The following is a 26,388-nucleotide window of genomic DNA, read 5'->3' on the forward strand; positions in this document are numbered from 1 at the left end:
CGCAACTCGAGTATGCAATGCGTTGATAGTTGGGAAGCCATCCACAGCACACATCCATAGCACGTATCTTTCCATATACAATAACATAATATGATGTAGCAATGACGCATCCACAGCAATGTAGCATAGTTCATCTCTAATGGTAAAGCACCCTTATGAATATGTGCTATGGATGCGTGCTATCCAACAACATTTTAATTCAAGTTTTTTAGATACAGCAACCTCAATTTGTTTTAGTTATTAAAAATAGAACTAATCGGTGTTAAACGAATATAGCTTGCTATTAATAACACAGACACAAATGTCCTGCAAAGATAAGAAATATCTAGAAATAAAAACAAGTTTCTGTATTTGATCCGATTTATTTGATCCCCAAAAGACACCTCCACCATTTTATAGTGAATAATAAATGTTCTAACAACATAATGATCAACAAAATAAAAATCTAGATGATCTAGCGACTAATAATAGCATACTAGACTATGACAAATTAATAGTCAACTTATTAGACAAGTAAGAAATTAATACTAGAAGCATAAAGAATCCAAAATATTTATTGACATGCGGACTCCAAATTGAATATCCTGTAATAAATCAATAACCTGAATAAGATAAAATAAATTAATACTTAAATAAGTTGAATAATTTATTCAAAAATTATTAACAACTTATTTTGGCAACATTAATAAAATAACAGAGTCTGAATAAAATTTATTATTATGTATTTGTAAACGATGAAAATGTGATTAAATAAATATGTTCAGTAGCTATGTATTTAGTTTGTTTAACAGAACAGTAACATTATGTCGTTCTACTTTCAAGATAACTGTAGCTAAATAAATTTTAATTGCTGTTAAGATTGGTAATTTATTCAAACTTTATGAAACGAAATCTAGACCGATTCAGGTTTGAAAAAATTCAAAATAACGGCCTCAACAGTAATTTAATTAGTTCAGTGTTACAAATTCATTCGCCATTAACATTTTATTATCAATACTCATCATTGATTCAAGAAAATGTATTGAGAATATTTAATTTTAATATTGCTTTTTAAATGTTCAGCAGTTCATTTTTACTGTTAAAATATCCGCATGTTTTGTGATTCTGATTTATTTATTTTATACACTATGTGTAATTAAAATGGTATAAAATGATTTTATGATAGGCAATTCCTGCTTTGCAAAGCTTGGTCACACTTAAAAGATAGAATTAACAAATTAATTTATACCTAAACAACTACATTTGGCAGTTGTCGGTATCTTATCAATCAGAATCTTATCAATGCAAGTGTGCAATGTCTACATTTTAATAAAACATTGTTAATGAACTTATTGCTATATAACTGGTGTTTACCAGCAAATAAACATAGAATACAAACATCAACATTATTATCTTTGATCTAACTTTGATAACAAATTAATACTGGCATCGTACAACACCACGATTTATTTAACAATAGTCAACATATTATAAACATATTAAACACTTATAATGTATCAGTCAATATTCATAATACTAGATTATTTTGATTTAATAACGAAAACATAAAAATAAATCTTCTTTCCCGCTTTATTGAGTACAGCGCCATCTATCTGTAATAGAATCAACTAGGTGGTAGTTTTAATAGCAGTTGTAAAATAAAACTTAATTTATTTTTTTGCTACCAAAACTGGGAAATAATTATTTGATTATAGCATTAACTTTTTTTCAAGAGCGGCCCACAGTGGGTCAAGTGGGGAACTTTGTACGAATGTTTTGTATGTGTCTGTGTCAGAGATGAGAGTTGGCGTTGCCTCTCCAAACATCATGTAGTTGTCGGCGGCGGCGACAGATGTCGCGACTGTGTTGTTGCGGCGACGACCTGATGCCATGCGGACACTGCGCATCATGGCAGTGGATTTCATACGTTCTGGAAGAAAATTATTTATTTGGTATTCCACTTTTTTCTTGTACCTACACAAACCATTTCTTCTCGGTAAAATGCGCAATACAAAACATTTTATAATTTGGAATTAACTATGAGACTACATATTTAATAAAGATTGGGTAGTACTGCGACCTCTAAGCTGCTTCCCAAGTGGAGATTATTTATTGCACAAATTAGAAAGAGTAGATCCATAGTTTCACGAGGTAATGATATTTTGAAGGGGGTTAGATGGAAGTCTGTTAAAAAAAATTAGGTATAGTATGTGACTGACCGTCAGCAGTGGCGAGTGGGCAGTACTTGGAGGTATGCGCGGCGTCCCCTTGGGCGCCGCAGCGCGGACAGACGAAGGCGCGCAGCACGGGGCAGGCCACGGCGCCGCGCGCGTCCTTCAGCGCGTGCCCGCGGTAGTACGACTCGCGCTCGCCGTTGTTCTTGCAGAACCGACACTCCTGCACCGCCTGCACACACACGGGACCACTCAATCATACAACCAACCCAATAAACCAGAGGACCAGTCCAATACCACAGCCTCACAGAAAACTGGAGCGAAACAACACAAGAGTTGTGTGAATGAGGTTACCGCAACCAGATAAGACCCAATCCCCAATTCTCAAATCCCTCAAAACTTCAAAAGGCCGGTCATGCACTTGTTACTTCTTTGATGTTCCAAGTGTGCGTAGGCGACGCTAATGCTTACCATCAAGTGACCTCATACCATCATAAAAACGAATTCGTTCAACCTAATAAGTTGACGAGATGTTTCAGAATTTAAGATGAATTAAAATGACTTACAGGTTTCCTGCCCCGCCTCACGAGGTCAGGCCTGCGCTCTATCTCCTGCAGCAGTGCGTTCACCACGGCGTTGGGCAGAGACTGCAGTACTCGCATCTGGTCAGATGACAGACTCGACGGCGGAGCACTAGCTGCAATGTCATTATTGAGATTTCACAATAACAGTAAACATGTAGTGTTAAAAATAAGTTACAGGGCTATGCATGTGTTATCAACTTTTTTTGTAGGGGACATATCTTATTATTTCCTAATCTATTCTAATATTATAAAGCTGAATCTAATATTATAAAGCTGAAGAGTCTGTTTGTTTGAACGCGCTTATCTCCGGAATTACTGGTCCGATTTGAATAATATTATTTGTGTTGAATAGTGCATTTATCGAGGAAGGCTATAAGCTATAAAACATCACGCTATGACCAATAGGAACCAAGCAGAGCGGGCCAAACGGCGCGAAAGTAGCTAGTCCCCTATAATATCCCCTAGTATCTATGTCGAGGCGAACCTATGAATGCTGTTTAATTATGTTTTAGTTATGTTTCAGTTATGTACCTATGTAAGTTGCTTTGGTTGTCTACAGTTGTAACTTTTGAATTAAATAAATAAAAGCACTGAGTGAAGACTGTAGCGTAAAAGCCTTCAGAAATACGCATTTAAATATCAGCATCTACAGAAATGTGACTAACCTTCAACAGGAGTGTGATTAGAGAACTCCTTAGGTTGGAACTCCCTTGGATGGAACTCCTTAGGTTGAAACTCCTTAGGGTAGAACTCCTCGGCAGTGAGTGAGGGCAGCCACTCGGAGTGCGGGCGCGGCAGGCGCGGCGCCGGGGAGCGCTCGGGCTCCGGCCACGACTTCTGGCGCAAGTACACACTCGCCGGGCCCATGCCACCGAGGGTATCTGGAACAAAATAAAGTCCCTCACTGTTGAATATTTTATGGCCATGTGGTTTCGAATCTGATTTCATACGTTTCATGTTTGATTACATTCGTCAAATAAATATGGACCAAACTGCTAAAACTCTGTAGAAGACATAAAACTTTACAGTACCTATGTACCACAATAAGGTTGAGAATCGATAAATAGAGAAACTTGATTGACGTAGGTAGCTTGATGCGCCATTGTCAATAAACTGACATAGAGGTACAGTTGGTGCTTACCAGAACGATTGCCCGGGTTGTTCCAGATCCTGTCTTCCTCAGGAGTGTATGGTGAGTCCAGCCCATTCATACGGAACTCCTTCATTATGTCTTCCAGGGTGCACCTCCCTGTCACCACTGAAATAGAATGAACATGTTTAATCACACATTTTTAATCACTTCTAATAATAGTCACTTAGGAGTGGAATGCTTTGCCAGAGTCTGCGATTCCTGAAGACTCGAGTGAATAGGTTGTTAAATGGCAGATATGCGCCAATATTGGCTGGATTATCACTTTACCACCAGGGGAGATAACGACCAAACACTGTTGCTGCCCACAAAGACAAGCAGACGCTTAAAATATGAATAAAAGTAAGTTTTATAAGTTTTTAAACTGACATGGTTACGGATTAACTGGTTCACCCAGTGGATCACCCAGTTAATCCGTGATCATGGCGCTTGCAACAGTGCCGAAATATCGGAAACTCACGAAAATGAATAAACATGGTAAATATCCCGTCATAAGTTCTAATAATAAAAGTAAGTTGAATGCAAAAAGAAGGATACTCACAGTCCTGGTAGCTGGCAGACTTCTTTTCGGCGGGTCGTTCTATCGGGGACGTCTTGTACGTCCACACATCCTGCGGTGGCCATGTTGTGGACTGCAATACCACTTACGTTAAAGTACCTATTTCCTCTTGCTATTATGTCATACATCACCTGGCTAGCTAAGATCTAGACCTAGGCCTGGGCCTAGAAGTATTTTTTGTTTTTTTAAGGCGTAAGGTTTTCCAAAGACTTCGAGGTGTCAGACTCTTACTGACTAAAAACCACTCCGTTCCTACTTTACGAGCCAGAGCTCTCGTAAACCCGTTAGGTAGTCCGCAGCTCCGGATTAGGCATCAGCCCTACTGGGCCCCATCCGTGGTAGACCTCGACCAAGATCTATAATTTTCAAAAATCGAAAAATCCTAATACTTAGTGCCCTTCCCAACTCTAGGAACAAATCCTACGCCTTGCTACTGAATAGTAACGCGACTAATCGATTAAAGGCAGCAAAAATTAATCAATAACTAAATAATAAAGAGACTTAATGTAGCATAGTCGCATTTTGAGTGCATTTATCCATCCATCAAATAATAGAAGAAAATCCTATTAAATGAATTACCAAAATATACGAGCGAAACTATTTCGATAAGTAGGTACAATTACAAATAATACAAGAATGCTCCATATGCGACACGTTGAGGGTAAGTTTAAAAATTTAGTTTTGAATCAATAATAAGACCTTGACGTTTTACTTAATTATGACCTTCAGTTACCTAGATTTAGGTATTTACTTTTAATTTAATGTACAATTAATTTTCGACTTAATCACGTGATGAGAAGATTGAAAATACATTGAATGAATTTGTTAATTTAGAGTAACTTCATCAGCCGAACCTTATCTAGGTACCTACTTATAATAAAAATAGAACAAGTAGGTACCTGGTACCTCTATATAATACTTCTACTCTAGGGACTCTCTTATCAGCAAATAAAAAAACAATGGACCTACTGATCACGTGGTACAAATTATTGCGTGCGCGCAGGAAATATTGCTGACGCTGACGCCACAAAAGTTTATGTTATTGTTCACACATGTTTTGTATGAAATTGAACACAGAACTAACCATGTTAGGCTGACAACTTACTTATTATGTTTTAATTTAATTCAAAAGAATTATGTAGGTACCTACTTAGGTAAGGCTCCTAGGTATTTTATGTAGATGCATAAGTTAGACGTAATAAGGTACTTTTACCTACTAAATTAATAATACCAAGAAGTTAACATGAACATTGCCAGTTACGAATATTTTAACTCCTACCCTCACGTTACTATTATAAAAGAATTTCACAGAAAATATTCGGTAAAAACAATAACAAAAGAATAACTAACCATTTTCATCTTACTGAAATTACAAAACATTCAAAAAGATAGTTATTTTTCGCAAAAATCATTATTTACCAACAAGTTAAAACTTGTTGCCGGCGTCACAAGATTCTATTCGCTTTGTTTTGCTAAAAACACAAGATTTTATCGAAAAATACATAAAAAAAACTTACAGAATTCGAAGAGCTGCCACTACCATAGTCACTGTAATAATTTTCTTCAGTGTTCATCGTTCTAAATTCAATTTTTTTATTTTTTTCAAATAGGAGGTGCGTGCGCCGTGCGACACTACTTGAGCGGGAATGCGGGGGTCTCATTGGGCGATTTATTTCACTAGGCGGCAAAGATGTTAAGGCTCAATGCACGTCAATGTAACTTAATATTTTATAAACAAAATAAATCTTGTTTATATAAAATTTAAGAATTAGGCCATTGTTTCTTTTCGCTGTATGTAAAATATAAATCTATCTAGACAGCTGCGTTTTTGATCAAGATCAAAGCAAATGTAGGTCCTACAGAATAATATTGTTTAATGCCTAGGGCACAAAATAATAAAAAAGCTAGTTAAGTATTCTTAATTCCTTTTTGACGTAAATACGCCGGCCGCCTCGCCGGGTGTCATATTTCTGTTACTAATCATAAATGTAGCCTAGGTCTAGGCTTTCAGTTTGAACTTAAAATATTGCCTAAATGCATTTTCTATTTTCGTATGCATTAGCCAGTGTATTATTAATATTTTTGTGGTAACTGGTAATAAGTTTTCTGATTCGAAGTTCAACCACAGATACTTAATCTAAGTTGAACATAAAAAAAATACGGTACAGAGACATCTATGAAATTATTTATGAACTAGCTCGATATCTTACGTTGTTAGAAATAGAAAATCAACAGATGGTGTTGTTTTGAATTGCATGCGCATACTTGATGTGGTAAAATGAATAGATACAAAATAGAGGGTGAATGTTTGGAAAGTACCATTCAAATTGTGTATTGCTTTATAATTGTGATATCGTTTTTATATAACGTTTATTCGAACATCTACCTTACCTACGTTCTAAGATTACGGTATAGGTTTTTTTTTTTGGAATTCATTTAGATTTATTTTTACATGCAGATGGCTTTCTATACATCAGTAGTGTTTGCCTTGTGGTTGATTGACAATGGGTCTCCTGACTCCTGTGCGAATATTGTAATCCCTTCACCTTTGTAATTAACTTTTCGGGGAAATAATAAATAGTAATTATGCCACTATTTGAACTGTTTATACTTACGACTATTATAATGTGCCTAAGAATGCAGATTTAGTGGCAATTCTGAGTAGATCCACATGCTGGTTTTGGTAAAAATCATGCGAAAAATTGTCTTCGTCAAAGATTAGTTGATTGCTTACTGCCTTTCATTAAAACTATTCCTTAGTAACGATTTTGTTTCGAAAATAATTGCCAAGGACTGTATTAAGTAACCATTAAACGAGTGACTATGTACAGTGGTAAGTCATTATTTCAGGTAGGTAATAAAACAAAATAATTGAGTACATTAGCTTTTATTACAGCCTCGATTGTAGAGTACAATATCATAGGATCTCCGTTGAATACTGATTGCGTACGAGGTACTAAGCACCTTAGTGACCTACATTTTTATTATTGTCCAGCTTTAAAGGAAAATAGGAGTTTGTACCTGTCTACCGGTCCTTGAATTGATGTTATTTTGCAAGGACAGGAAGATGAACAGGCCTATCGCTGAGATTCAGATTACTTCTCAACTCCAATTTTCGGCATTCAGTGTGCTAGAGCGAAAATTGCACTTACGACTATGAACAGAGAGACATGATAATCATCGCGAGTGCAATTTCCGTTGATAAGGGAACTAATTTATTTGCGGCTGAATTTCGATATGTTGGACCAAAAGTTATACGATTTTTATAAAAGCGGCATCTTTTGGTTGGTGCTCGAACTAGCGAGGGATATCAACGTTCAGCCGCGCCTACGTGGTGTTGTGTAGTGTTTAGTTGGCGTCGATGAAGTATTCCTGGGCAGCTTTGGTGTCGGGCTTGATGGTCTTGGAGCCGGGCTGCCAGTTGGCTGGGCACACCTCTCCGTGCTTGTCTGTGTACTGGAATGCCTGCACAAGACGAAGGGTCTCCTCCACAGATCTGAGAAAGACGTAAGAGAAAATTTTTTGATTTTTTCCTAATAGACATTCATTGTTTAATACGTGAGGTTCAATTTCAATAGTTCTGTATTACATTGGCAATTTTTTGATATAGACTTAACTATTTGTGTTAGACATCAACAAATAATGAATATCGAATTAATTAACTTCGATATTTATTAATATCGAGGGAAGGAAAATTCTTGCATTAGTAGTAATTTAATTAGATAATGATAAACTGAAGGCCGGCAGTATATCGCTAACGCTAACACAACATGAGAACTGGCATATGACACGCACATGGTGGGTTGCACGCCATTATGACAGTTATAGCACATACTCACACCATCTAGAATATTCCCTGAACAAAAGTAATAACTGACAGCTTAATAAATAAATTGTTTAATTTGTTGCCTAAAAATGAAGACTTGATGACTGATATAAATTTCATTCGGCACTTGACACTTGGATTGCCATAACAAAGTAATTAATTTCTAATTCTATGATAAAATGGGCCTTTGGGCATTGCGACCATTTTCACGCACGCTAAGGTCGCGAATCGTGTTGATATGAGAAATTAATATTCGAGATACTTTGGTAATTACTGCTTTGCAGAATCTAAACGGAACGAAGTATAATTGTGGTACTGTGTCTGCAAAATAAATTCTCGCATTACTTTATTTGTTATGCTTTAAAACAATAGGAAACTAAACAACAGTTCTTTAGTGATTGTACCGACCGAGTGGCGATAACTTATCAATCAATGAACAATATATTTTTATTGGCACTTAGTGCTTATTATCACTTCACTGACCAAAGGTTACATGTTACGTAAACAGCGAGGTTTTTGTCTCTGTATGTGAATACATTAGAAATTATTTTAATGAGAGGCTGTAATGCTTTTTCTGTATAGTGAAGATTATAATTATGTAACAGGTAAATTAAACAACTTAAGACTTAAATTCAACTAACACTTGCTTTGTTCACGATTTTACAAGGTTGTCTGTTGTGTGAGCTACCCTTCTGATATTTGCGGACTTACGTTTTAGACTAGACATCTTATGACATAAGTTTGCTTGTCACCTCAATGTTATAATAAAAACTAATTAACAAAGAATGCTTACCGGCCAACAGGCAAGTCGTTGACGGTGATCTGCCTAAGGTTCTGCTTGTCGTCAATGACGAACAGGCCTCTGAATGGGATGCCGGTCTCCTCGTTCAGCACTCCGTAGTCGCGGGCGATGCGGTGTGACTTGTCACTGATCAGGGGAATGTTCATGGGGCCGAGACCACCTGCAAACAATTTCATGTGTGATTATACATGTGCATGGTATGGTGTCCTTGTGTATGTCAGCTTAGCTAGTAGTGAACATTATTCTTATTAACTGAATAATTTCCAAGTGATAGATGCATTTTGCACAAAAGATGAAGGTATTTTACATTATTTAAGCAGACTTGTAAGATAAACTTTTATTAATTACAGTGATTAAATTAATACTTATGTTGATAAATTAAAATTACATTAAGCGATAAGTTAAATAATGTGTACAAATCATGACATGACACATTCCTGAATGTTTATAATGCTGTGCTAGTATTTAATGCCAATCAACTTCTTTTTTATTTCCGCAATTATGGCTTATGGATGATGCCAGAGATAGATAGCAAACTTCAAATGCTTTATAGAACAGGTTTTAAACAACTAGACGATACAATGATTCTTAAAACATTGATGTGTGCTTACCCTGTTTACGTGGGGTGTTGATCCAGGCAAGATGTGTGAAGTGAGAGTCAGTGGAGGCACCGATGACCTCGCAGCCAATCTTGCGGAAATCATCAGCGCGCTCAGAGAACGCGATGATCTCAGTGGGGCATACAAAAGTGCTGTGGACAAGACAATCGATATTATGTAGTAACAATTTTGTTAGAAAAACAAGTCATTGTTGTGACGCAAGACTAATATTGATATCTTATTTAATTATGATTTCTATTTCATAGTATTTAGAGTTCTGTATCAGTTTATGAAGCTCCCAGTAAACTTAGCAATCTTATAATAAGGCACCAAGACGAGACACTAGCATGGTAACATTTAAGGTCCCTGTGAAGTAGAAGGGATTGGTTTTGTGTTTGTGGAGTTTAAGACAGTTCGGTGTGAGTGTTCTACCCATATACTACATGTATTGTTTTCCAAGAATTTTTGTTCAAAATACCAGCTATACAAATGTAAATTCTTAAACCAACATCAGAAAAACTGGTACAAATTATATTTTACACACTTTACAATGCGAATTTCATATCATATTATTTAATTTGTACACAATATCTTATCTCTACTTGAAGTTTGACACGTACAGGGTCAGCGACACCGAAAATTAAATTAAAGTGAGCAAATAGATATAAATGTTGACAATATTTAATTTGCTGAGGTGACGCGATTTTATACGCAAATCATGATAAAGTTTACGAGCAGAGATTATGACTGACTAACTTTTTTTATTCATTGCTGCTGGAGTTTAGACCTTTGGATCTGATGTTCAGCAAAACATTGTAAGAATTTTTAGATCTTCGCCAGTTTTTTTAAGTATAAAAACATCTCATGTTGTCTGCGTTTGCTACCTATTTACTCCAACAATTACATTCCATATATTCTAGCAAAAAACAACTGAACGATTTTTGCTTATTTATTTCCACGTGGCCCACGGCAGACAGCGCAGCGTCACATTGCACACGAGTGTGACTCATTTAGCGGTTTACAATCAAACAATGGCGCGTGCGCACTGAACACAGGTGACGTGTCGTTCCAAAGATCATCCACAGCCACATGCGTGGAATTATAAACAGGTAATTACAATGAGATCGCTTCTCATGTGGTTACAACTCGATTACGATTAAAACTCGGTCGTAAAGAACTCGACGTATGAAGTTTGTAGTTGTAATAAGAATTATGTGACAAGTTTTGTTTGTCACGTAAAACAAATGATTCGTACGTCACCTATCGACTAACGATGATGGGCAAGATTTTATGACTTAGCTAGAGACCGACGTAAAGCGATGATCGAAGAAGTAAACTATAACGACAAACTTAACCAAAGCAAGCTAAGGACCGGAGTATAAGCAACAACATAAACCGCGCCGTCCCTCAACACAAACACTCGTTGTAACCAATCCTTTCCCTTTACCCATTCTTTTTCTCATGGCTAGTGTCCCTCGTTACTTGGTGCTCATGGTCATTAGGAACCTCGGTGGGAGTTCGCTGACACGAACATACTGCTTTCTGAAGCATTTGCAGAAAAGACGGAGAGGGCACAGTGACTGCTTTCGAGATTTCTTGCTTCACTTCAGCGGTGATGTGGGCCTCCCTGAACATAGTCCTTTACCTTATAACGGGTTCACAGAAGCACCATAGATCGATGGGGAATGAAACCTAATCCAAGGCTAAGCCCTGCTGAAGCTAAAAGTATTTTAATTGCTTCCAACGCAAATGAATGACCTAATCTCTGTACACAGACATTCCGCACACAAATACCGATCGATATAAAGAGTTTGCAATTTATTGCTCACAATAGGAATCCACCATAGAATTTATAGTCAGCATTCATGTGTTAGGGCTGTTACACGGTTCTCGGTTAGTTTCCAATCCTTTAGAGACTAAAGTATGATATCATGGTGTTACATACCACCGGTGTGGTGTGACATCACTTTATCTTATTTATAGGATTTTAAGGAATTAATGAAAGGACTAATTTTCTTTACTGTGACTCTTTGACAACCATAAGCTAGCGATTGCTAAGTGGGTTACGAGTCGCTTATTACGATTGTGTGGTAATGAATGGGACCGGTTCGAAGCGGATGTCGTGCGGCCGGTTCAAAGAACTGAATCCATAATAACATCACTTTACATAATTTTAAAGAATGAAACGTATTCTTTTTTGGTTTTATTTTAACAAAGGTCAGTAGTAGATTATACTAAGGTTCAATGAATATGCGACGATTGTTTTCTTTGTGACTGTATGATATCGTCTAACGGTGATTACAAGATTACTCAAGACATATTTCAGCCATTATAAAATAGTTCTAATAGTATCAGGTCATGACATAAGCGCATGATAATATTTGGAATGAGTGGGACTGTTAGAGCTATAAATAGATAGCCACGATAGGAGTTAGTGTAACAATTATTGTGTAGATACAGCACATAAAGGATTAGAAGATAAGAACAGCGATAGCAGAGGTGGCCTTCGACCTTTTAGTTTTAAATAGACATAGACGTAAGAACAGGCATTATTGAAACTACATATTGAAGGACAAATCAGTCCAAAATTATAAGGAACTAATGGAACATTACAGAAACTTGATCTAAATAGTGTTAAACTCAAAATCTGACACCTCAATGTGTATAGGCTTAGGTATTATACTACTCTAATATTCAAACAAAAAAAAGTAAGCTTTCGGAAACTCGTCTAATAAAGACAGAGACAAAAAAGACCTATGTTTAACGGATTACTCACGTAACTGTTTGACGAGAAAACTACTAGTTTCATGAATATGAAACGTCCAACGCCCCTAGCGTACCTAGCTTAAAACTAATGGAGTTCCTTTGTCAAACATTTACAAACGTTAGAAAGATTTAATAGCATTCATTTAAACATGTCTTACGGAAGTTATAATACACATAATACAAAAATATTGTAATGTACTTACAAGTCCAATGGGTAGAAGAACAGTACTACATATTTGCCCTTGTAGTCGGAGAGAGCGATGTCCTTGAACTCGCCGTTGACGACAGCGGTGGTCTTGAACTGGGGAGCGGGCTTGGTCAGCTGGAGAGGCATCTTGTTGAAACTGGAAAACAAATTACAACCTTATAAGCACGAAAACAAGACTGCTATTTCCGTGATTCATTATTTATAACTGAAGAGGTAACTGCTAACGGAATTGTAACCCTATGACTTGAGAAACAAGATTCATTGTAGATTGTATTGTTTTGTCTAAGGTATGATGTAAAGATGATTTGTGTTCCAAGTGGAATAATCTAGAACTTTACTGATACTATGCACTGCTGATATGGAGTTATTACTTATCGCTGGCGCCTAAAGCCTAAGCTATAGTGAGGTACAAAACAACATTTACTTAGATACGTACTATTGTACTATTATTACATTTTGTACGCCTAATTATTTAAGAAGGTTCTAGAGATAATAAATAAAATGAAATAGATATCTACCACAACATATCAGCTACTTCTACTTTTGTTTATTTGATTAATAATGAACACCTTTACAACACAGGTGTGTTAACACTGCAGAGTAGATCACGATTGAATTAATATCACTCTTATTTGTTGTACATAAAGAATTAATTTTAATTACAATTATCTGTCCGTGGTAACTGTAGGTACGAGATTATCACTGTTATCGCATCCGTCTCGAATTCCTATACAATTACTATGAAACGATATTATATTCCTAGTACCAACGTAAATAAAGCTATCTTAATGTGTACGTTCGTGATAATAATTTTATTGAATGCTGAAGGCTATGTTTGGTAGATAACTGAAATTTTTGAGTTGTAGCCTTTTTTATTATTATTTTGTATGACCTTTCCATTCACGGGACCACAGGGTCCCGGACCTTTGGAAGGCGTAACTCGCAGAGGCCCGCAATTGTTGCCGGCGATTATCCCTGTATGCACTATGGAAGTACAAAGTAAAAGAAATGACAGGGTTGGTTATTATTATTTTTACATGTAAATTTACATGTATGAAATACATACACAGAATGAACATACAGCAGATTCATTGCCGTTAGAAATTATGATTTGTCATTAATTTCTTGATATGAATGAATGAAGTAAGGACTTAAAAAGCAGTTTAGTTTTACAAAGTTCTTAGTTTCAATAAAGTTGCAAACTTCATATTTTTCATATACAGTTACACTATGTATGGTCTACCAACTAAAGATTTGACACCATTTGACACAATGGGAAAATGAACGATAAGATCTCAGTAAACATGTACATCGTGACTGTTATGTAACTGGTCCAAGATAATAACTGTGCAGGTCCCGTTATATTTTAACCAAGCCGTCACGTTTTGAAGTAACACCGCGAGAACGCCGCTCGTTCGGTTAACTCGTTGAACTTAAGTTATGTATAAGAAAAATAATAATTATTATATTGTTTTTAAATAATAATTAAATGAAATAGTTATCTTCACGCGTGTACGTTTAGTGGCTTTTGGTTTTAGGATAAGATAATAATGGAGATATAAAAACTTGATTAAATAATTAAATAACCACATTTTAATCAAATTCAGCAACGTCCAGCTATTGAAACTTGTTTTAAAAAAATATTTAAATTATTATTATTTTTAAATTAAAATAGACAACACCTATTTTCAGACAAAGGCCTAAGCGTTCCTGCGGACGATGCCGGCACCGCGCCGCTGCCGCGCCGCCTCCGCGCAAAGCAACCCCAAACTTCGTTTTTTTTCGTTATATTAGACATGTTTGAATTACGTGCGATCTCGCGGGGTGCACGTTCGCGGTCGGTAATGGAATGAATTAGCTTGTTAGTTTCTGTCAAACAGACAGACAGAGGAATGCGCGCGGCGTCGGCGCGGCGACGATGCGGTGACGGCATCGCCTGCAGGAGCGCTAATTCACAAACGCACAAAAGTAGGAGAGCCATGCTTCGGCACGAATGGGCCGGTTCGACCGGAGTAATACCACGGCCTCACAGAAAACCGACGTGAAACAACGCTTGCGTTGTGTTTCGTTGTGTGAGTAAGGTTACCGGAGGCCCAATACCCCCCCCCCCCCCTATCCAATCTTCCCAATCCCCAATTCCCAAACAACAACCCCCAAACCTAACCCCAAAAAGCCGGCAACGCACTTGTAATGCCTCTGGTGTTTCAAGTGTCCATGGGCGGCGGCGATTGCTTACCATCAGGTGAAAAGTACGTCTGCTTGTTAAACGAAAAAAAAAACGCACATAAATCCAATATAAAAAAAAACCGTAAAATAAATTTAAAATTATTCACACACAACACGATACCACTTAATTTAAAATTGTACGAGAAAAAAAAAACATTTAAAAAAAAATAAAACGACTCACTTCAGAGACGTCTAATCACTGGGAACACAAACGGTCAACTGCCTGAAGTGAATTCGAAATTTGAAGTTCACAGTCACCGGCTGAACGATGTGTGTCACGTCAAGATCGATAAGATAATGCAACGAGTGGCGCTTCAACATGTCAATAAAAATACTTATGTGGAATTAATTTAGGAACTCACTCGTGTAGAAATATTTAGGAAAAAACCGATGGAGGGTTGATAAAATAGAACTTTAAAAGATAGACAGATGATAAATATTGTGTTCAAATGAATGAAACAGAATGCCAAATAGCTATCTAGGTATGTCATCATCATCATCATCAGCCAAACGTAGCTGAACAAAGGCCTCCCCCTTGGTCCTATATAGGTATGTGCTCCGGATATATTCCGTTTAAGGTCTATAAATAGTTATGAGTAATGACGTAGGTGCCTAGTCAATAATTCAATAATATGGTGAAAGAACAATAAAATAGGCCATGTGTGTGTTTTACTTAGAATTATGCTGTTTTTGAAATTGTCTGTTGGACACTTCCAGAAACGGCATTGTTCCATTCGAGGATATTTTACAGTTAGTAGAGAATTGGGGACGGAATTAGATATTCCTTAAAACAAAATTTAGTATATTTTTTTGATCTTATCATGAAAATATTACTTGTGTGTGTAGTTATTTATACACTGAAAGTCGGCGAGAATGTTCCATGGTGCGGAGTTACACAACAATTTTATCTATTGAATGTCAAAGGTTGAGGTTAGATGGTTATGTAGGAAAATAAATAATTAACCAAATGAGTTATCTAAAGAATTAATTTCTAATAGCGTTGTATTAAGTGGCTAACGAATAACCGTATGGGTATAATAAACGGATCACTTGATAGTAGGTTCCACCAATGGAAACCCGAAACACCAGAGGAGTTATAAGTGTGTGCTCTTTTGTGGGTTAGGAATTTGAGAGTTTGGGATGGGAAGGAAATAGGCTTCCAAAACTTAAAATATCTACTAACAAGTTCACAGGTTTTTCTTTCTGGGCAAATGAGCAGATGGCTAGTCACAACACTAGAGGAGAGGTACTAGAAGAATTATAAATGAACTGACCAATTCGTGTCGAAGCATTGAGCTCCCACGTCGTCATAAATGAATTACTAAGTAAATGTGGATTATTTTTGAAGTAATTTAAACCATTTAATAGACTTTATTTTTAAATAATGCTAGAAGCCTGGTTAACGACCGTGAATGCGGTCAGGAGTTAAAACGAAAGGCTCGTTTCGATATAAAAGTCCTATAATAAAACGTCCACAAGGAGTAATAAACAGCTATGAATATCTAAAGAAATATGTATAAGACAATGCATAGGAGAATTCTACGAAAATCAAAGACACTGTCGCGTCGGTAAAAACCGCCTCTCATTTGGTTCCGAGTCAAAATTCAAGGTCGTCCAACGTCCAATGTTACGAAATTTTTATCTTTCTAGTTTTTCGGGTAGGTGTATAAAATATATAAATTAATCTTTATTTATTAATTGACTGAATAATAAGGAAACCCGTTTAGATTCTCAAAATAGTTATTGTTTGTAATCGTAATCGAGGACTTTACACTTTTCCAGGTAAGCAAGCATTTTTCCTGTTGGTGTCGCAATCTATGCCCATTATTTTAAGACGTCTATGACATCATTGCAGTTTGCAGTCGTCTGATTTTCGTAAAGGACACCTGTTTGATTATTTATATTCGTCATCCCCAACGTTGTCCTCTCGAGGGAGGACTAAAAATGGGTTTTTATCTAAAACGCAATCCCATATATAGGCATTTCTGGAACTAACTCAATCAACCCTTGACATAAATAAAATTAAAAAAAAAATCTTTACGTAAGCACGAAAACGTGTTTGTTACTAGGCTACCTACAGCAACTTGGGCTAAACTAACCTATATTCTTCCGACAGATATCGGTCCAAATATTGTGGTTGCCATTCGTGGACCGTGTGGGTATATTTCTCAGTTTCTCTCCAGAGTCCAACTAGCAAGCCTCCTGTTCCATATTGCAAATACCCACTGAGCATTCCACCAGTGAACATGTTTTTTAGAATGGTTTCCAAGTTTGAGACCCTGGGAAGGAGGACAATGGCCCGTTATGAAGAGTTCTCAGGGCTTTAGAGAGTCTATAAGACGTGGGAAACTGAAAAATACTTTTGGAGTGAAAAGTTCAAATTCAAACGCATTGTTCTTCAGTTAGTAGTCAACGTTCGTCAAATATGCTTTCTACCTCCTCTTGTCGTGTGTAGAACTTTTAAGATGTTTTGTATTTTGGACTTTTCCAGAAAGAACTGGAATTGATTTCATTGTGGATCTACAGTGAAATGTAAATAATGCTGCACTGAATAGATAATGCTAAGCTGTTTGTATGTGTTTATCTTGACAATGATAAGACAATAACTGGGGATAAACAAACTTGCACATTGTGTATCAAAAGATTCACACTTGGCAATATGCCTAGGTCCTAAGTAATAAATCCCGTTCGGGTAGAAAAACGCAGTACCTATACTATAGCTACTCAAAATTGTGTCTAAGAGTATTTTTTTGATTGAGAATGTACTTGTTGTTCTCTACCCACGCGAATGTATGTGATGTCACAGTTATGTCAATAAGCTTCGTGGGCAGTGCTAAGTCTCCCACACTTAAAATGTGCTTCAGTACGAATGGGCCGAGTCAACCGGAGTGATACAGTCTCACAGAAAACCGACGTGAAACAATGCTTGTATTGTGTTTCGTTGTGTGTGAGGTTAATTACCTCCGGAGGCCAATTACCCCTTTCCCAATCTTCATTATCCCCGATTCCCCAGCAACCCTGAAATTTTTAACCCCCAAAAGGCAGACACGTAACTTAGTCTGGCTTTTATCTAGATTTTAGACATAGCAAAGGCAATTTAAAGTAAATTGTTTCAACGAAATACCATAAAAGTAATATTGTAACAATTTAGAAAGATAAAGATACTAAATGCGATATCGTGACGCCACTTAGAAACTATTGGAACGAAATCGAAGGTTTTTATCATCAAAACCAATTTGTCTAAATAAATTAGTGACAAGATTATTGATGGATTTGAAGCCTTGACTTCGATTTGGAATGGCCGATAAGAACCGAGTATAGTCCAATTTCGTATACCTATTAACGGTTAGACTGTTGAGGACTGACAATTCTAAAAATATGATGAATGTATATAATCATACTTGAGGACTCGGGTAGGTCTTAAAACGACTGCGACGAAATCTTCTAAATTATGAGTGATCCAAGTGACTAAACACTTAGGAAATTCCAGGATTAAGTCACCACTTTTAGTTGTATTTCCTTTTCACCAAGCAGGTACATGATATTATTCCTAGTCATCAAGTTAATACAAACACAAAACCTCCACTATAAAAGAATCTCTTGCTTAGTCACTAATTGGAACTATACCATTTCTCACATAAGTGCAAAATATCAATGCCACAGCGTGACGTCATGGTTAGTCAAAATTGGATGACAATAGTCATTGAAGATGATGAAATTATCAGCAATAGTGGAATACCTACAGTAGAGTAGGTAAGAAAGTATGCAAATGAGATGACTCAGTGACAATGAATATTTATAACCATGATTAACATGCAAGTTCAAGTATTTACAAATATTTAGAGATAGACTTGTAAAATCTGTATTACTCACTCTTATTTAAAGTATGTTGGTGGGTATAACCAACTGGCATATTTTTTTTTGTTTTCATTGGCTTTTTCCTGTGAATGTTTCCTTAAAGTAGACATTTCATTTTCATTGCAGTATTTTGAAATATGTTAAATTGTATGTTAGTTTTAATTATTAGTTTATGACAGCGATGCGGACGAGTACTTCGACGCCTAACCACGCCTAACGCCTTTATTTTAGTTTTAAGTTAGTTTTTATTCCTTTTTTTTTTTGGTATTTTTAAGTTGTAAATAATGTGTTAGTTTAGATTAACTGTAAACTACTGATAATATTATTAGTTTTAAAATGTAAGATTAAATGCGATATCAAGATGTAATATAATTGTGTTTATTTGAATATAGGTATTATAAAATGGATAGGTGAAATACAAAGGTATACAGTTTTTTAAACAAATCTTATGAGAGTAAAAAGTAATTTGAAGTTAAAATATAAAAATGCCGTAAGTTCCATAAAATCTGAATAAATATGTATTTTTTTAATATTTGGATAATTTACCTAAAAAAGTTTTATTGTACTATAAATCCCACGTCTTTTTAATGGTGTTTAGGTACCTAAGTAACTAGTTATTAGGTTATTCAACTTCATTTGATGACGTTAAAATAAGTTTTTATGCCATATGTGGCCTCAATTAGATGAAATGCTTTTTAACATTTCTGCTCAGAGAATTTTAATGATTATTTAAACTAGGCAAGTAGGTACTCCATTCAATTATGTTCTGAAAACAATAGCTAAGGACTGGGTTAAGTGAACATATTATTAAATTACTGAGTATGGTATTAAGAAATTAAGATGAACAATAATTTTTCATGTCTATAAACCAGGGGTTACTAAATGTTTCCTGATCAAAGTCCACTTTCATCATTCTTCATTTATCGAAATATTAAAAAGTCATATGTTTTTCTATGCCACAGAAGTTCTAAAAGAAAATAATTAACTCTAAAGCACTAATTAAAAATTAACATTTTTTTCTTATTCTAATAGGAATAGTTAAGTGGTTGGCTGGTGTACCTTGTAGTTTCTGTTAATTTATATACTAAGTACTTGTATGTATACTTAGTTAATAAAAACAATGGAGTAGGTAGTAATACAAAAGGATTGCTCCTTAGTTATAGAAATCTTCCAATAGGATGAACTTCAATACAACTTCTAGGATACCTTAAGATTTTCATATATAAGAAATTTTGAAGACAGTTACCTAAGTGAAGGTAATTTTTTTATTGTGGGCATAACCCATGGCCTTCTCACTAAAATAATTACTAAAAAAAATATTAATTGTCAATACACACATATTTAAATGTTCAATTCTCAATTTATACTAATTGTCAACATCATAATTAATTATGTATAAAATTTACATTGTTACATATTCTATACAGGTCTAAACTTGTCACACATGACTAATACAATACTAAAATTCATATCTAACTATCAAACAAACTACAGACAACTGACAAAATATACTACTCTAATCAAAAGTAACTAACTACCCAATCATACATAGGTACTGCAGAGTACTTTATAACATGAACTTTATCAGCACCTCATAGAGAACGGCCTCATCATGGGCAACAGGTGTTCAGGCTTCTCGAGGTCTATACCAGTGTCCTCATCACCTCGGCAATAACATCTGTGGTCCATAGACATCTTTGCAGCTGACACTTGATAATTTTTCAACTAAATAAATGTTAAAGAATTAGTACCATTGCTAAACTGAAAGTAGATTCCTAACTTATTGTTATGTTCTACACTTGGTAACACAATACATTCAATAGTAATCTGCCTATCACATCCATATCATCTTTAATTAGGTTAAAAACTAAGAAAAATGTATAACAAACTTATTTTTAAAAAAATATTCAAGTTACCTAAGATGAGGACAGCTGAGTCATGCAATTTCAAAGTTACACAATATTTATCCAATATTTCAGCCTAATGATATTCAAAATGGCTTCGAACAGATGAATTTGAAATCAAGGCATGCAAAATCAGTTTCATGCAATGAAATATTCAATCTTTCAAAAACTGACCGACACCTTCCAAAATAAAATAATTTGCATAAAACCTCAAAAATCTGAGCACCTACACCATAGATAATTGCTAAAAATTATTGTGAATCTGTTTCTGGCAACAATAGCGGCTTCAAGGATTTTTTTTTCTTGTCCAATGGCAAAGGCATAAAGCATCATGCCAAATCTGTCACCTTGAAAATTCCCCAAGTTCCACGAAACATTAAGATTGCATGTAATCTAACAAAGAAATTGTTTATTTTTATGTAGTTTTAATTTAACTAATATGATGGATATAGGTACAAAAATATTGTGTACCTTAATTATGAGTAATATTCTTTTTATTTCGTGGAAAAATTACCTTTCTCCTATTATCTTTTTCGCTAAATTCCCTGTGACTTCGTCCTCAGACTCACAGCGAGGCCTTTTCCTAATATTGCCCGCTTCTTGCATGACCTTCGATTTAAAAATGGTAAAAAAAATTATAGGTAGCCGAAACTCTTTATTCCTTCATCCCGAACATTCTGAAGTTTCCTAAACTAACGGTCACCACTACACTCATCTACACTATCCATTGTAACATGCACACAACATACTTTTGATATTTTTTTACGTACCTACTAGACAATAATCCCTTTAAAAATATTTTATAGGTAATTACAACAACAATTAGTGTTCGTGGTTACGTGCTGACTGAATAAGCATGTCATGACCACGAGCGAGATCTCGTCAACGTTTTTTACTTCCAGTAGAATCTTCCATTCACTTCCTAGCCATTCATTTGCTTACAATGCCTCGTTAGAAAAGGAAAAACACAAGAAATCATTGATAGTAACGAATAAAATGTACATGCTGGAATAAAATTAAACAATATTAGAAACTAATAAGATTCCACTTACTTGATAAAATGTGACGAATGAATAAAAAACGACGAACAACACGCACGTCCAGCGTCCGGTTACAAAATAAATGACAGTTGGATTGCGCCGGCCGCCGGCTGGAAAAGATGGCGTCGCGCGCCGGTATAGCTTGCCAGTATCAGTTTCATAAAAAATTAATTCAACTTAAGATTCTCAAAAAATTTATAAAAACAGTCATTGACTGGAATTAATTCGTTATTAATTATATCAGTTTATTTACGTCACAAAACTTTTAATACGTCTTCGAAAATTACGCTGTTGAAGGAGTATTTCACTGAAATAATAAAACATAAATATTTTTAGAATTTTATTATTTGTTGAAGATATTAGGACTGAGAAAATAAATTATTTATGTATTTTTAAAAATTATAAAAGTGTGAGATCACCTGAACGAGATCTTAAGCGAATCACGTTTTTAAGAAGTTTGACACATAGTTAGTAGATGGCGTTGTTTTCAAATATTCCACTGTAAAACACTTCTTTTGGGTTCTGGGTAAAAATTGGAAGTTTCAGTTTATCTATCATCTGTAATAGATTAGGTATTCATTACCATTTACCATTAATGTATAGGTACGTAACACACTTTCATTCCCTTTATATTCTTAGTTCTGTTCTACCAGTGGTATCACTGGTAGACAGTACTGGATCACACACTGCATGTCACTTTTCTCGAAGTCAATTCGAAAGTTGAGAACATTATTTATTTCATGTAAGTCTACATTGTGATAGTAAAAAACAATCCGGACAATAAAAAACGACGGCTGTGGTTCTAAAAAGGTAGGTAAGTACTTGAGAAATAATAATAATCATCACTTCACCAAAAATATTGCACACACGGACGTTAAAAGGCTCGTAATCCCTGTTATAGATTGAAGGCCATTGTGCTTGTGAGAAAATGAAAAGTATAGTAGGGCATGTATTTCGGGTCCCGCCGAGAGGAGGCTATAAATCTGCACCTAATGTGACCACTTGACCGCTAACTGATTTGGAGCAGAACGCTTTATTACCCTGCCCTATATTATTTTGAACTCCATTGTTCCTTGTGAAAAAATTACGTAAAAATAAATAGGAGAATTGAGGAAAACGTGTATCTTTATTGCCTTAGAGCGCAGTAATGGTCTGTGGTAAGTCGCGTTTAGACGTCAAGTTGCTCCATGTTTTTTGATAGGCGCCAACCAAATGTGTAATCGTAGAGAAATTCGTAGACTATTATACCCTTCAATTTGAAATCAGTAATGGTAGAATATTGTATTAGTATTCATAGTATTTGTTTACCGTATTCAAGACTATTCGTGAGTAAAAATCATTATAATATTATATTGTTCTAAGCTATTTTGTTCTATCTGACAAGTAAGAAAAACATTTTTGTCCTCCCCATTTCACTCCATTTTGTAGTGTAAATAAATAACCAATCTTATTTGTAATTCCAGGACATTTTTTCAATTTGAAACGAAGCCAAAAAGTTCGCATTACTTAGTTCTTATTACTGAAAGCAATAAGCTAGGACAATTTATGTTGCAAAGGTGGGTTCCTTGCTTGGCAAGCCGTGGGAGATTGTTTCTCTGGTGCACATACCGTGACAAGTGTGTTTGTTCCGGATGTTGGTATTTATGGATGTTGCTTCCATTGTTCCTCACAGAGGTAGCTTTGAGAAATTCCTTGCTTGGAAGTATTTGCGAGCTGGTAATGTTTTGTTTAGTTTTAAGTCTTGAAGTTGAAGTGAAAATATGGTTTTGTTTATTTTATTTTGATGTTTTACTTTCTGTAGATACTGCTACTATAATAATCGTAGTAAGGAAGCGTCTTTAAGGGGATTAGTTGAAGGTACCTAATTACATCATGCGACGTTTCGTGTGGTAAATTTGTTTTTTTTTTAAATTGCCCCACACTAGGATTTTCTCCTGTGTCGTGGGTGCGTTTACAAACATACAAGTTCACATACACATGACACCCAGACCCGAAACAACAATTTGTGGATCACACAAAGAGTTGCTCCGTGCGGGAATCGAACCCGCTACCCGTTGCGCGGCAGCCAGTTGCCCAGCCACCGCACCAACCGTGCAGTAAAATGTGAGTTCCACCATTTTCGTCTTGGCGGTGGGAAATAAATATTGTTGGCAACACACTTGTAATGCTCCTAGTGTTATACCGGTCAAAATTATTATGCTGCTAATTAAGCAGAGTTCTATATGTGTATAAGTCATCTAGACGTATATGAATAATTCTTCATAAGTCAAACTTACTGAATTTTATTATTGAAGAAGAAATATCAACACACCCAAACACACTAATGATAATACGAATTTTGCAACATAACCACAGCCTACACACTAGGTACTAGGCGCACAACAGTCGTAGAAGCTCCTTCGGTAATAAAATTAATCCGTGTCCCTCACACTATGCGGGGTATAGTCCCAAGTCCATTGACAGTCCGTGCGATCCTGTTTGTTTCCTTTGTAGTAGGCTTCCGCCTCAATGATTCTATTGTCTGTGATATCCATATCGACGCTGTGTCCCGTAGGTGTTTCAGACCCTGTCATTTTGTCCGTCATCTTGGAAATGATTCTAGTATTTCAGGGTCTTCTTTTTGTACGTAGGTATGTATGTGAAGATTTTCATCTAAATTCCTAGGTTCGTGTTCTGTACCTACTTTTATTGTTTACGAATTTCAACTTGCATATCATCATCATCATCAGCCGAGAGACGTCCACTATTGAATAAAGGCCTTCCCCCTTAGTTCTCCACCGCCACCCGGATTCACTGGCTTCACGCGACTCTGACGATGTCGTCGGTCCATCTAGTGGAAGGTCTGCTCAAGAAATTCAACTTATGACCAAAAAAATCGTCGATTATTTTGCAAAATCCGCTCCTAAGATGACCAGCTGCTCCTTGTGGTCCAGCAACCGCTTATTGTAAGGAAAAGGATGCAAAAATGACCCTTAAGCATACAAAAAACTCTCTCCATGCTTGCCAATGTCCTCAAAATGATGGAGCATCACAGCCAGGCTTTAGAAGTAACTGTCTAACTGAACAATGCACTCCATCACTAGCGATGTTGGTAGGTCCTGCGAGACGCGCTCAATCTTGTTAACAACGACACGCAATTATGTCCAATCTAAGTGTCTTGTTCACCTGCACTCACGTTTAATGCCTGCATGTAGCTACTGCTCTAGTGTAGGGGTTCTTAAGTGATTTCTTTGGAGCTTTTCTATTGGTATTGATGTTTTGAACCGAAGATGTAAAGTGTTTTAGGATGTTTTAAGGCGGAGGGCAGTAACATAAAATAATTTTCAGAAGTGAAGGATGGCAGTAACGTGTTTCATTTGTAATCCAGTTTAGTAAATACTTAATGTATGTGGTTAAGAAAAATTAGTATCTAGTTATCTAACTAAAGATAAGTAAGTAGGATATTGATTTAGCTGGATTTATCTTCCATCACTAACTATTAATAATCACCTACCTACTGTCATTAAGACTCCAAACTCGTATGATGGTCAAAACATAGCTAACGAAGGTCACCTTATTCTTACTTTTATAAGGACAGTGCTAAAACCAAACTCCGCCATAACTCTCAAAGCGAGTTTACACAAACATAAACTCCAGAAATTCATAAAAAAATAATATTCCTGTTAAATCTGACCGCCGATTAACCGTGAAGCTGGGACCTAATTAATGTTGCAATAAAAAACCGTCGTGCGTCGCCACTGGCTCGCAAACATTTTCAAACAATAAAGGAGGAGAATGAACGCGCCTTCCGCCATTGCCCTGCGATTACTCAGTTTCCGCTCCACGAGCGCAATGGCTCGTACTCATTGCTGCTATGATCCTTATATTACGATTTAAACTTGGTAAGCTAAGAGAAGAATTATTGTAGTTGCTTTTATTTGCGATTCGGTTTTGGTTTAGGTTTGTTTTAGAACTCGTGCAGTTGTTCCCAAGGTGGTCTGAACTCAGAACCGACCTTCAGGAATTGGGTAGTTTCCTAGGTCAAAAATAAAATATTTTGACATTTCAATACAATAAAATATCCCAAAATAATCGTAGTTTCATTCATTATATTGACGATATACTTATTTTTTTGCTAATTTTAGAGAAGTAAGTATGCTATTGGACGCAATAAAATATGACGTCATAAGTTGTGATCTCCTACAAAATGAAATGAAAAGTCATGTTTTTGACATTACGATAAAAGTATTGATTTTTACTAGTAGGAAACTACCGTATTAATCCGTCGTGTGCCGGAATGCAGATTCATGCAAGACACAATGTATTTTCTATTGTTTTCTTATATACGGCATACGAAAGGTTAAACCGTTACCAATATGAAAAATTAAATACAGAACTAAGAAATAGTTGATTAGTGAGTCTTCCTCCAGATAAGGCCCTCTAAAAAACCCATAGTTTGGGAAACCCTGATCTTATGTCTATTTCAGTACCGGCTACTCCTTTCGGTACCCCAGAAGAAGCATCTACTTAATAATATTGAAGCATTTTTCTCTTTTGATGTGCGATCGATTTCATCTATGTAACAAAACAAGGTACATCAAAGCTCGTATGTAATGTACTATTTCCTATTCTATGATCAAAGCAACTGCAAAATATGAATCATTTCGTCAAATTGGAACAAAGTTACAAATACTATAAAACATTGTACTCCATATTACCATAAAAGGAAGTAAA

General features: G+C 35.9%; 2 protein-coding genes across 7 annotated transcripts; both read right to left on the reverse strand.

The window, feature by feature from the left end:
* Positions 1–348: 348 nt before the first annotated feature.
* LOC118263036 (uncharacterized) lies at positions 349–6,189 on the reverse strand. Its single transcript, XM_035574793.2, has 7 exons — positions 5,964–6,189; positions 4,429–4,519; positions 3,879–3,995; positions 3,403–3,618; positions 2,720–2,850; positions 2,199–2,385; positions 349–1,909 (listed from the first exon to the last, which is right to left on the reverse strand). The coding sequence occupies exons 1-7, from the start codon at positions 6,105–6,107 to the stop codon at positions 1,689–1,691; spliced, it is 1,107 nt and encodes a 368-aa protein (XP_035430686.2). The 5' UTR covers positions 6,108–6,189; the 3' UTR covers positions 349–1,688.
* Positions 6,190–7,317: 1,128 nt separating this feature from the next.
* On the reverse strand, positions 7,318–21,852 carry LOC118262554 (peroxiredoxin 1). Of its 6 annotated transcripts, XM_035574022.2 has the most exons (7): positions 21,688–21,804; positions 20,323–20,456; positions 12,643–12,783; positions 11,121–11,300; positions 9,686–9,825; positions 9,066–9,234; positions 7,318–7,942 (listed from the first exon to the last, which is right to left on the reverse strand). In XM_035574022.2, exons 2-7 carry the CDS (start codon positions 20,424–20,426, stop codon positions 7,795–7,797), a joined length of 882 nt encoding a protein of 293 aa, XP_035429915.1. In that variant the 5' UTR covers positions 20,427–20,456; positions 21,688–21,804; the 3' UTR covers positions 7,318–7,794. The 6 variants fall into 6 exon arrangements, with proteins under 6 accessions (XP_035429915.1, XP_035429917.1, XP_050553138.1 ...); XM_035574024.2 differs by lacking the exon at positions 20,323–20,456 and having other exon boundaries at positions 21,688–21,852; XM_050697181.1 differs by lacking the exons at positions 20,323–20,456; positions 21,688–21,804 and adding an exon at positions 21,150–21,168.
* Positions 21,853–26,388: the final 4,536 nt, after the last annotated feature.

Source organism: Spodoptera frugiperda, chromosome 12 (genome assembly GCF_023101765.2).
Source record: "Spodoptera frugiperda isolate SF20-4 chromosome 12, AGI-APGP_CSIRO_Sfru_2.0, whole genome shotgun sequence".
Taxonomy (NCBI): domain Eukaryota; kingdom Metazoa; phylum Arthropoda; class Insecta; order Lepidoptera; family Noctuidae; genus Spodoptera; species Spodoptera frugiperda.

Coding starts and splice junctions, on each gene's coding strand:
- LOC118263036 (XM_035574793.2), bottom strand. CDS start 6,107: ATGAGACCCCCGCATTCCCGCTCAAGTAGTGTCGCACGGCGCACGCAC. Junction 3,996..4,428: donor GTCTGCCAGCTACCAGGACT/GTGAGTATCCTT, acceptor ATTCTATTTCAG/TGGTGACAGGGAGGTGCACC. Junction 1,910..2,198: donor CCCACTCGCCACTGCTGACG/GTCAGTCACATA, acceptor ATTTTCTTCCAG/AACGTATGAAATCCACTGCC.
- LOC118262554 (XM_035574022.2), bottom strand. CDS start 20,426: ATGTCTATGGACCACAGATGTTATTGCCGAGGTGATGAGGACACTGGT. Junction 11,301..12,642: donor TTCTTCTACCCATTGGACTT/GTAAGTACATTA, acceptor GACTATGTTCAG/GGAGGCCCACATCACCGCTG. Junction 9,826..11,120: donor AGCCATGAGAAAAAGAATGG/GTAAAGGGAAAG, acceptor TCTTGTCCACAG/CACTTTTGTATGCCCCACTG.